This window comes from Anarhichas minor, unplaced genomic scaffold, assembly GCF_050575085.1.
Source record: "Anarhichas minor isolate MPS153535 unplaced genomic scaffold, ASM5057508v1 ptg000011l, whole genome shotgun sequence".
Classification (NCBI taxonomy): domain Eukaryota; kingdom Metazoa; phylum Chordata; class Actinopteri; order Perciformes; family Anarhichadidae; genus Anarhichas; species Anarhichas minor.
The window spans coordinates 3,557,508-3,569,695 of NW_027466457.1; the positions used below are offsets into that span (position 1 = coordinate 3,557,508).

Sequence of the window (12,188 nt, forward strand, 5' to 3'; positions counted from 1 at the left end):
CTGGGTGGTCCTTTTATGAGCATCATGAACATATGTTTTTATTCATTTAAACATCTCATGTATAATCAAATCGTTTGGAAAGGACTTATTCATGTTTTCATTGCAGATTGCAGGTGCACATTCATCCACCGGTCATTTGAATTCCTGGATGTGGTGATGGAGTTAGCTTAACCACAGGGTGTGACCCTTGTTTGTGTCCCTTTATCACCGGTTCACTGTTTATCACAGGGATGCCCTGCACTAAAGGACATCAGGCCTTCTCCAACCGAGCAACATCAATATTTCCTTTCAACTAGATATTCTTATAGTTGGAATGACAAATATAATATATTATTATATGAGATGTTTAGTAAATCTTCTGAAAGAAATTAAATAAGAAATTAAAGTCACCTGTACATCATATTTATTTACTCTGTTTAAATACATCAGATTCTCAAATAGCAGAACCTTTCAACACTGAAAGCGTCTCTGTTTGTGCAGTACGTGTCTGAGCTGCACATGCAAACATGTTACTGAGGATTGGCATCTCATGACAGAGACTTGCAATGCAAATCTGCATGGACAAAGTATGCCTTGCACTCCTACTCATGCGTTGCATACTCATCCAAAACAAACATGCTCCAATGTAATTGCTGCTGATTTGATTGTCTAGTTGTCTGATAGTTGTTGTTTTTTTTATATGGCAATGAAATACAGTATAATGTAATCCTTCAAAATTAAAAACTGGTCAGAAATCCACAGAAGCCCACCAGAAGAAGTAAATAACTGATTAAAAGGGTTAGTTAGGTAGGGTAAAAATAACAATACTTGTGGTAAATAAAAATTATGAGATAGTGAGTCAAAATATTGACTCACAAAGTCAAAATGATGACATATTATTTCAATATTTTGAATATTAAATCCAAATTGTGAGATAAAAATCTAAAGTATGAGATAGTAGGCAATAGTCTTTGACATTATTGAGTAGAAATGTCCACTTAGTAAGCATTATAAGAAAGGCCAAGGCTACAAAATCTATATTTGGAACCATAAAATTGAAATTAAGAATCCGAAGTCAACATTGTGAAATTTAGAGTCAAATTTACTAAACCGAGATTTTAGACGACCTTCTCATATGCAGTCTGTGTAAACGACTAAGTCAATTAAATCAAAATTCAAGTTATCCACTATTGCATTATTGTTTACAAAGAAACTCAAATGTTTGACTTTCCATACGTATTTTTACTTCGAGCATGCCTAACTTTTCATGTGTTTTCTTTTTTCTTTTCTTGGAGTAAATGGTTCACAGCAGACTGGAATAAGAAGCTTAAACATTTAAAAGAAGCCTGTTGCTCTGTCACGCATGCGCATTTCACAGGTATGTGCGAAGAACAGGAAGCGAACAATTTGTTGCCGTCTACTCTTTTTCTGTGAATGATTCTGGCTTTGATCAAGCCCTTTGGGTTACTAACGTTAGTTGAAACACAACCAGGAGAGCCAGCTGTCGTGAAAGCCGCACGTTGTGGTTAACTAAAATTTGAGTCTTGGCCGTGGAATCGGAAGCTTGAGTGCAAGGGCGTGTTTGAATCTCAAGTGTGGAGAGACCAGACACACACCACCTCCTCCTCCTCCTCCCTCCTCCTCACTAGATGCTAGCTCGGTAGCCTCTGCGTGTTGTTTCACTCCTAGTTACAGTTGGGTTATAGTCTGCATTTTGTATTTATTCGGAGGTCAGTTTAAAGGAAGATGGGATGTACTCTGAGCACGGACGACAAGGCGGCGCAGGAGCGGAGCAAGATGATCGACAGGAACCTGCGGGACGACGGAGAGAAGGCTGCCCGGGAGGTCAAGCTGCTGCTGCTCGGTGAGAGAAAGATGGATGGACGGAGGGACTCTGTCTATTTGCTGGAGAGGGACTTTCCTAATGCCCACCGTCTGATGCAAACTTAAACCCAACCTGTTACATATTAAAACGTGTTTCTGTACCAACGTTAGCTAAAATATAAGTTTATTCTAGCTACGTCCACGTTAAATAACATGGCGGGGTTAAGTTAGAGGAAACTAAAAAGTGGTAGTTTGAGACATTTCGGGGCTTCTCATGAATGGGGGTGGTTCAGTTAGCTATAAAGTTAGTGCTGCTTGATTTATTTATTTTTCTCCTCAGCAAATTAAATCAGCGCATTCAATAAACTATCGATCAGTTCTCTGAGTGATTCGTTTAACGTTAGTTCCCACAGTAGCGACTAGGCGTTACTTCCCATCGCGAAGTCAGTAAGCTAATTTAGCTAATCAGTTAGCTCCTGAGCTAGGTTAGCGCACCAGTGGTAGCTTGGATTAGTTAGCTCATAGACAGCTTAACCTTAAACAGTGTCTGAGATTATATCTTTTCAACCGCCCGTCCAATAATGGCGGCACTGTTGTGGTTACTATTACATATTGTCTACATTATTACAGTTTAAATTACAGTAGCCACCCATCACATAAACACTACCGTAGCGTTAACGTTACTTTAGGCCGGGTCACTCTGTTGCTACAGTCTACCAGACTGGAAGACACTAGCTCATGTTTTTGGGGCAAATTATGAATAAATGTCCCACAATGCAACGTAAACGTTGGCGTTTGTGAGAATATCGATTAATATGGTGGGTTTAGAGGTCATACCATCTGGTCAACTGTTTCTCTTGACTCCAGAGCTGAAAGGAAGGCTTAACAAAAATACATTTGCAATTATGAGTTAAAATATACATTACATTTTATTAGTAATGTAATGACATCAGTTGTATGACTAATGGAGATTTCATACTCTATTTAATCTAAATGAGGTAATCTGATAGTGTGGTCATTTGAATACATACATACAGGGACTTTAATCAGCTGGAACAGGCAAATATGTTGATGGCTGAACTGTAATGCATCCTTTGTGTTTTGTTGTTAAAAGACATCATTCAAGTCATAGAAGGCTAAAACAACGACTAATCGAATCAGATGATCACATCCCTATATCAGTATTGCATCTCAGTGTTATCTGGAAATGTTTTAAGGAAAGTAGCCACACCTTCTCTCTATTCTTCCTGGTAGCTGATGACCACTGCAGGCTGTCTCCGTCTGGAAAAGACGGGCAAGAGGTTGCATAGCAACATTTGCAGCCCGGCTGACTGCAATAAGCATCTGTGGCAACTATACACACACACACAACAGAGGAGGCTAGTGCATGCTAGCTGGGGGGCTGCCTGGATCATGCCGTCTACAAGCAGTTTCTTCGAAAAATGCAACCGTAGTCTGTGTCTTTTTAGTCGAACTCTGCTCAGACACGTCTGTGTGTCATCACAGGTCTGTTTTCTGCCACTCTACAACGCTCAGCCGCAGCAGTCGGTTCTTGTATGTCTGTGCGTCATTTGAGACGGACCTGATTTGAATTTTCATGGTTAATGTTTTTTCCCCCCCTGTCACGATTCCCACCGGCACCTGTATGAGATGTCAGGGATTAGTTTGTGGATTTGTTGTCTGACGGTGCAATTACCGTATGTCGCATGCATGTATTTCACATTTGTTGGATGATTTTTTTTTTTTTTTTTTTTTATATATAAAGTGTGAGTGTTTCTTAGCAAGACAGAGAGATATGCAGCTTTACCTTGCATGCTTATAGCAGCTCTGCCAGGCAACCCACCGGGGGTGTTTGCAATAAGGCAGTAATCTGCAACTGACATGCTCTTGAGACGAGTGTTTTGAGTGAAAGGACTGCCTCGGATGCACAAATGCAAATCATAAAGATTGATGTTTGTTTGTGTGTTGCGGCATTTCCGCCAACCAGAGCATTAAAAAGCAGCACAGAGGGGAGGCACAGTGCTTATTGTTCACTGGGGAGATGTCTGCGTCTCACATGGCTCGAGGGGAATGTGTGTTCCCTGGTCCAATGTGGCCCGATCAAACATCCTAGCTCTGCCGTAAACTTGAACCATTTTACTTCTTCCACTTTTGGCCATGATTTCCATCCCTTAAGCCCCTCAATTTCATCAGCTGAGTGAGGTGTGAGAGAGTGTTTGTAAATCAAAGTTAAGTGTGTCATGATCTTTGCAGTAATGTTAGCTCTGCAGCCTGCATGGCTGTTTATCATATGGGACGATAAACTGGTGAACATTTCTCCTCACCAGGGAGCTGAGAGTCCCTGCAGAGGTACGGTAATTAAAATGTTGTGTGCTCAGCATGATGCATGCTCTGTATCTCACAGGGAGTTGGAGCTGTATGAGAAACTATATACCAAACACATTTTTTGGCTCATTCAAACAGATCACAGGCTTGCACAATTGTATGTTTCTTGTATTTCCTTGTATTTCCTAACTTTTACTTGTGTTGTATGTTGATCTCGCATAAATCATATTGTTTGTATGAGAAGCATCTGAAAGCTCTGAGTCCAGCCGGCCAGTCTGATGCAGCGTTGGTTTGTAACCCAGGGATGTTTAAGCTTTGTGTAATCTCATTGACGGAGGATCCAGTTAATTAATCCAATTACACTGTGACCTGGCGAAACAGGGACTTAGACACTTCTTCAGTGCATTATCTCTGACTGTGTAGCCTCTGATGTGTTGCAACTTAAAGTGAACCCACTTATGTACTTGACGGGATATAAGCTGCCATTATATCTCGGAAATGTAGCATCTGATTGTTGTTTGGACAGGAAGGCTGCACATTGACATATTGATTGCTTTGCTTAGTTGTTAGGTCTGGACATGTTTGTTCACACGGTGCATACATTAATGACAGTAGGGCCATGACAATGCACACAAACTCAAACCAGAATGATCCCTTCAAGTATTCTGATACCACACAGATATGGAAGCCTCATGTCGGAGGGGTTTGTGAATACTGTACCTACTTGTCTGACATCTGTGATTTGTACTTAAAATAATTCACATCATGTAACTGTTTCCACTATAATTCAATGTTCTGTGCCATCTGTTCTCTGTTTCAGGTGCTGGAGAGTCTGGGAAAAGTACAATTGTCAAACAGATGAAGTAAGTGTCAACACCTTAACATTTGACCTCGGACTGCAAAACAAATGGCACATTTTACTATAACTGCACCAGATCACTAGACACAGCTGTGATATTAGCAATCAACAGGTGAGACACTCTTGTCACATTTGTTCGCTCATTCAGCTTTCCCCACACTATGGACAGTCAGTATTTTTATCTAGTAAATTGAGATATTGGACACCTAATTATCATCTTTATAACTGGCATGTATTATGTTGAATAACACATTTTTTATATTAATTTAAAGGTGGCGCATGGCGTTGTTGGATTTCTAGCAAATCGTAGTGTCAGTCTTTTTAGTGTGACTCACTGGATGTAGAGTGTGAGGCTATTCCTGCCATTGGCCACATATTTCACATATTTCACTATCTGCGCTATGAATTATGCGAGGACACTGTTGCTGCTCCATGTGCTTAGTGCCACCCAAGACCATTGTGATTGATTTAAATCATTTCAAAGAAGCCAGATCATTTTATCACCGTTAGCCGAATGATAATGCGTTATCTTTTGCGCTGACATAGCACTGTGGAGAAAGCTCTGGCTATGCGACACTAATAAAAGTTCAATGAGTATATTATTTTAGTTTTACTAGGTATAATTAAAAACTAATTGTTTAAACACGACTCTTAAAAAATCAAGTCTCATGACAAATCAGAATGAAGTCTTAATCCAGATGTAAGTATTACCCTCCGTCGCTCACATGATTAAAAGGCATTTCAAATTGTAAATAATAAAACAAAAGTCTGGTTCCATGAATGTGATTTGTGGATGTGAAACATTTCTCAGTTTGACAAAAATGTAGTCTCCTCCCTTTTTAAACATTTTTCCCATAAACCTAAACAATGTAGCTGTATGGTTTGCCCTAAAACACAATCCATTCTCAGCCAATAACTGCCAGTCGACTATAATAATCTATTTTATGAACAAATCCATGAAAAAGCTGCCTGGAGAAAAAGTGCTAATGCCCTCTGGTTGTGTGCCAGGATCATCCATGAAGCGGGCTACTCAGAGGAGGAGTGTAAGCAGTACAAGGCCGTGGTCTACAGCAACACCATCCAGTCCATTATCGCCATCATCAGAGCGATGGGACGCCTCAAGATTGACTTTTCCGATGCAGCCAGAGCGGTGAGTGTGAGAAAATCAAGGCTGGCATTTACACTGCTCTTGGGACATTACGGGTTGCATTTCTGTGCATTTATATAGGTCAGTGCTATGAGGGCAACGACTGGTTAGTCATATGTCACCCTTCCCTACTGGGCTAATTTCTTCTCACTTCCTCCTCTGCAGCAGGTCAGACAGAGCTGGTGGGGATTTAGTCTCACATTCAGAGCGCTTCATTGAAGCAGAGGCTTACTGACACGAGAGCTGTCTGTGGGTCCTTGAGTTGATACGGTCACACTGCTGTGTGTGCTTGTTCATGGACAGAGTTTTACAGGAATAATCAACATTTCTGTTTCCTTTTGATTTTTGTTGACTTTGTGCTCATTAGTTTGGTGTTTTGTATAAGTGAGTTTGTATGTTACTAGCGTGACATGCTTCAAATAAATACAGCGCATAATTCTGGGTAATTTTCATTTCTTCTTTTTGTTAAAACAGACTTCTGTTTCATTTTGTGAATCTGTGTTTCGCTGGTATAACACGTGGTTTAGTCATTGCTTCAGCGTGACTGGCCTGACCCTGTCGTCGTGACCAATTTTACGCCCAAAGCTTTTCCTTGTTGATTTTATGCTTTTACAGATATTTATTTTTTGGCCACTGACCTGCTTAATGCTGTGTAGCTTTTCGAACCCAATGTATATATGAATACAATTGTGGATCCTGGCTGTAATTGGAGGGTCTTTGTCTCGTTAGGATGATGCGCGGCAGCTGTTCGTCCTGGCAGGGTCAGCAGAAGAGGGCTTCATGACAGGCGAGCTAGCCGGGGTCATCCAGCGGCTGTGGAAGGATGGAGGCGTTCAGGCCTGCTTCAGCCGCTCCCGGGAGTATCAGCTCAATGACTCTGCAGCATAGTGAGTGGACTGCACTGCATACAGGAACTAGTGTGGGACTGCAGAATAACATTCTCAACTCTTAGTCTGCAAACATTTGTATAACGTTTCTAATCTATCCGTCTCTCTTTTCTCCTCCAAAGCTACCTGAACGACTTGGACAGGATATCCCACGGTGCTTATGTGCCCACCCAACAGGATGTGCTGAGGACCAGAGTCAAAACCACTGGTATTGTGGAAACGCACTTCACCTTCAAGGACCTGCACTTCAAGTGAGTGCAACCGCCACAGTCAGTCCAGTCACCTAACTGTATGATGACTCCGAGTCGCCTCCCACATCTCCGATTCGTTGACTGATTCGAAAAGGTCTGGTGTTGTTTTCATTGACGGCTGTTTCTGTGGGTTGGAGAAACATTCGGCCAATCAGAATCCTGACACTGACAGGCATGTCACTTACCTAGTCGTTTTGTTTGCCTCTGTAAAAGCAGTCAATTACAGACACCTGGGAAGAACCGGCACTGAAGATCAAAGAGCTGGCGTATTATTGTCATAAAGTGGTCTACACTTCAGTAAAGCCACGGTAGAAGTTGTGGTAAAACACCATGGCTACACGGACATGTGGAATTATTAACGACTGACCGGATGACGAGTCGATGTTGGGAGGCCTCTTGTTTGTGTGGTCTATCATTTATATCTGTGATGTCTCTGCAGAATGTTTGATGTCGGCGGACAGAGATCAGAGAGGAAGAAGTGGATCCATTGTTTTGAGGGAGTCACCGCCATCATCTTCTGTGTGGCTCTGAGTGACTATGACCTGGTGCTGGCCGAGGACGAGGAGATGGTTAGACCCGTCCGACATACGCACGGCCCGATTCATTTATTTGTTCAGCTTCTCTGGTTGGTTACCACTGTGTGTGTGTGTGTCTCTCTCTCCTCTCATTCAGAATCGAATGCATGAGAGCATGAAGCTGTTCGACTCCATCTGCAACAACAAGTGGTTCACAGACACCTCCATCATCCTCTTCCTCAACAAGAAAGACCTGTTTGAGGAAAAGATCAAAAAGAGCCCTCTCACAATCTGCTACCCAGAATATGCAGGTGAGAGAGACACACACACACACACACACACACACACACACACACACAGTACAGAGACTCTCGATGCAGAGTAGGTGTGTTTTACATGCAAATACTGTACTTTGTATGTTGGTGTCGCACCTAAACCATAAAGTCTAACCAAGTATATTTGGTGTTTATTAGTGGCCGTCTGCAGGTCCCTAACATCCTAAAACTGTCTTCAGTCAGACAAATTCAATGGCTTGAAAGGTTTTAGCAACAAAACAAATTGATTTTATTCATAAATTATGTTTTGCAGATCTTATTGGTTTTGATTTAGGGACACTACATAAGTTGAAGGCAGCATGTAGTGTAATGTCATTTTTCTACAAACCTCTGCCATCATAATCATTACAATAATGCTACACGTATAACATTCTACATAATAATCTCTTAGTGATATTTGCCAGCCCCTTGTTGCCACTCAAAGGCGCGGCAGTCTCTGCAGATGACACAGAAATGTGTCTTTATCCTCCTCTCTGCTCTGCTCCTGAACTGTGTGGGCTGCTTCATGTTTTTAACAATGTGTCCTTTGTTGGATTTATTGATACTCGGATTTCACAGATGTATCTTATCAAAATCTAAAACCGACAAAAATTCTGTAAGAGTAAAAAAAAAAAAGCTCTCCACATTTGATTTGTATAAACTGTTATAAATAATATTTACTTGTTCAGCTATGATGTAAATAGCCAGCAGACCCCTCATGTCATTCAGCTTCAGTGTACAAACTTTTTTTTTTGAAATTGTATGTTTTTATGCAGCAGAAGCAAAAACAAATCTCACCATCGTCTGATGAAACGGAGCAAAGTGTCAGTGAAGCTGCTCTGTGGCATGCTGGTTAAACTGCCATTGCTAAATACTTATGCTGCAGTCAAGTACATTCAAAAAAACAATGTTAAGCTAACAAACGGTAAAGGTACACCTTTACAACCTAATGCAACCCAATACAACAGCTCTGCCTTGAATTCTACTTGTACAGATCTGATAAACATCCAGTTACTTCATGTCTGTATTATTGAGATCATAGTGGTATCATAATGAAAGGTGTTATATTTTTGATTCGATGAAACTCTTCGTTGTGACATTTCCGTGCTCTATTTCTCTCCTAATTGTGTCGTCTTCGTCCTCCTTCAGGCTCCAACACCTACGAAGAGGCAGCAGCTTACATTCAGTGCCAGTTTGAGGACCTGAACAAGAGAAAGGACACAAAGGAGATCTACACCCACTTCACCTGTGCCACGGACACCAAGAACGTGCAGTTTGTGTTCGATGCCGTCACTGACGTCATCATCAAGAACAACCTGAAGGACTGTGGCCTCTTCTGAAGGTAACGCCTGACGCTTCACGGACGAGCCGGGCCAACAGTGAGGTCCGTCGCGTTGTTGTCCTCTAATCACTTTGTTCCCCTCTTTTCTTTCAGGCAGCCTGGTTGCTGGCATGCCGAGTGACTTTATTCAAGGGGACTCTGACTGGAGGGAACCTCGTGGACCCTGCTGAGAATGTCACTTTTAACCTCTTATTAACTTATGTTCATCTCTAAAAGTTTTAAAGACGGTGTGTAGAAAAACATCTTCTGTAAAATATATTTGTACGACTGTCTATGGCTGGGGATTTTTCACAGTTTTTAAAATGTGCTTGTTTTACCTTTTTATTATCATTATTTTAAATTTTTATATAAAAAGGGGGGCCTTGACTTTTTTTTTTTTTTTTTGTCCATGAATGAACACTTTTTGTCTTTTGTTTGTAGGTCCTTGTGCCTTGCATGCGTTAGTTGCGGTGTGTTTATCATTGTTGAGTTAGATGTTAGGTTTATGTAAATGTTACCATTGAACTCTTCCCAAGCCGCCCCTCTGCCCCCGAGTTCATATTAACTATTTTTTTTCTAATGGTTTCATTGTCTCATCATTTTTTGCGTCCTTGGACAAACCAAACAAGACCAAGTCACTCTGTAGACCAATTCACTCTGACATACTGCGAGAGGTGTGTGTAAACCTTTTTCGGATGTGTGATTTGCATGTGTGCTGCGAGTGGGAGCTTTGTTTTGATTGAGGCCAAAAGCCGGCGTGAGTGATTGTGTGTGTGTGTGTGTGAGAACGTGTGCACAATATAAAACAAAGGGACTTTATTCCTCTACTTGTCATCCTCTTTCAAAGTTTTATTTTTCTAAGCGACCAAAAAGAAGCTACTCTCTGTAATTAACGAGTGCACGTTGTTGGTGTGCCGCTACAAACTGTAACATTCCTTATTGAATCAAGAAGCAAAGAGAAGCTTTGAAAAGAGGATGCCAATGGCGGCCTTGTAGCAGACAGTAGGACCACATGTAGATCTGTGTTCAGTGCATAGACAGACGGAGACGTGGCTGGCTGCACTGTTATTGATCGTGTGTGATGGTTTCAAGTTACATATCCCCCCTAGACCCCCAACCCTCTGTTTCCATTGGATGGGCACATTAGTGGACTAATCTCCATGATTTTGCTAATAAAAAGAAGCTGCTATGGTAAAACCATGGCAGCTTATGCAACAAACTAGTATTTCTCTGAACTTTCTTTGTGTGGTAATAACATGAGATGTGATGACGGAGCAGAAAGTTAAACTATTAAACTACATTTGTGAAAAACACATGCTTTTGCTGTTTCGATCCATTTAAGCTGCTCTCATCAGATTCAGAAATACTAAATATCATATTTTGTTTCCAGAAGTACAGAAAGCAGCTTTTGTCTAATGTCTGGTACAGTGAGCAGCAGAAAGTTGCCGGGGGGGCAAATTCATGAGTGCATCCATAGACGAGCAGAATATTGTCAACAGATCCCCTCTAGACATGTTCAAAGACTTTCAGAAATACTCTGCTCTGCTTAATAATTTGTCTGTGTTTTTTTAGACAAATAGTCCAGTATGCTATTTAAAAATTCTTAAAATAAAAGCTACTCCTTACAAAGTACAGCGTCTATAAGCACATGTGCTGGTCACAAGATGTCTCCTACCTCTCTGAGAAGTTTTAGTGTATTCGTCCTGCAAGTCTCAAATCACATTTGGTAAGTTGCATTTCAACCAAACTAGGTGTGATGTCACAAAGCATCTCAAACGTGTCAAACTCTGATTTAAGGTGAGAACAGAGAAACTCTCCTCCTTCGGCAGATGAATGTGAAAACAGCTCTTCAGTCTAAAACTGCACATGAAATCACTCTGCATAGTAAAGGTTCAACATATGTTTAAGTGGAGAGAGACTTTAATATTTATCCTTCAATTAACTAAAACCCAGTTCAGGATTCAAAGTCATCTGCTAGTACAGTTCAACAGTAAATAGTTCCCTCTAGTGGTCTAGTAGTGTAACTGCATGTAATGACAAAGCCTGATTGCTGCTTGATGATTACAAAGGAGACAGCTGAGGAAAATCTAATCACCAGTTTTAATATAATTAACACAGATTGTTCATGACTAAGATGTATTGGCCTCTTGTATTCAATCTCCATTGGAAACGCCCCAAGATTAGGACTAATTAGTCCTGAACTAGAATGAGTGAGTGATTTCCTTCCAAGCTGTGATGATTTAAAGCAACATTGAGGGCCAGAATCTCTTCCAGCACTCATGAGCCGATCAATCGTTAAAGGAATTAGTTTAGAGATAGTGACGGGATTATCAGAACAACTGTCCTATTCCACTCGTTTTTTATTTCCATATGATGATGGCCACTAACATCCTACAAATGGGTCACAGCAGTGACGAGGCCGACTCCTGTCTTGCAGACTTAGCTAAGCCATCGCTGCTCAAGCGCAACGATTAGGCATTAGCTGAGAGGACACTATTTTTGGGAGGCATTGTGTGATTTAAAAGCTAACTGCAGAGTAATTTAGCTAATCCCCAAAGCCCTCCCAGGAAAATCAAAGAGTGTGGATATGAAGCTTCTTCAAATCGAAGGTGTGGTTTAGGATAGAGGAAAGAAAAGAGGATGATGACTCTATTGCGATTGCGATCAAACGGCACATGATGGCAGACTGCAGCTGACCAGGGAGGCAAAGCAATTGGAATCCAATCCATTCATATATTGTCTAAATAAGCTCTTTGAAAACTATGT

The 12,188-nt window shown here is 41.1% G+C and overlaps 1 protein-coding gene across 1 annotated transcript; it reads left to right on the forward strand.

Annotated features, from left to right (window-relative positions):
* The first annotated feature begins 1,390 nt into the window (after nt 1-1,390).
* On the forward strand, nt 1,391-10,641 carry LOC142947378 (guanine nucleotide-binding protein G(i) subunit alpha-1). The gene is made up of 9 exons (XM_076088928.1): nt 1,391-1,843; nt 4,949-4,991; nt 5,996-6,137; nt 6,864-7,021; nt 7,144-7,272; nt 7,712-7,841; nt 7,945-8,098; nt 9,251-9,443; nt 9,537-10,641. The coding sequence occupies exons 1-8, from the start codon at nt 1,726-1,728 to the stop codon at nt 9,439-9,441; spliced, it is 1,065 nt and encodes a 354-aa protein (XP_075945043.1). The 5' UTR covers nt 1,391-1,725; the 3' UTR covers nt 9,442-9,443; nt 9,537-10,641.
* The last annotated feature ends 1,547 nt before the right edge of the window (nt 10,642-12,188 follow it).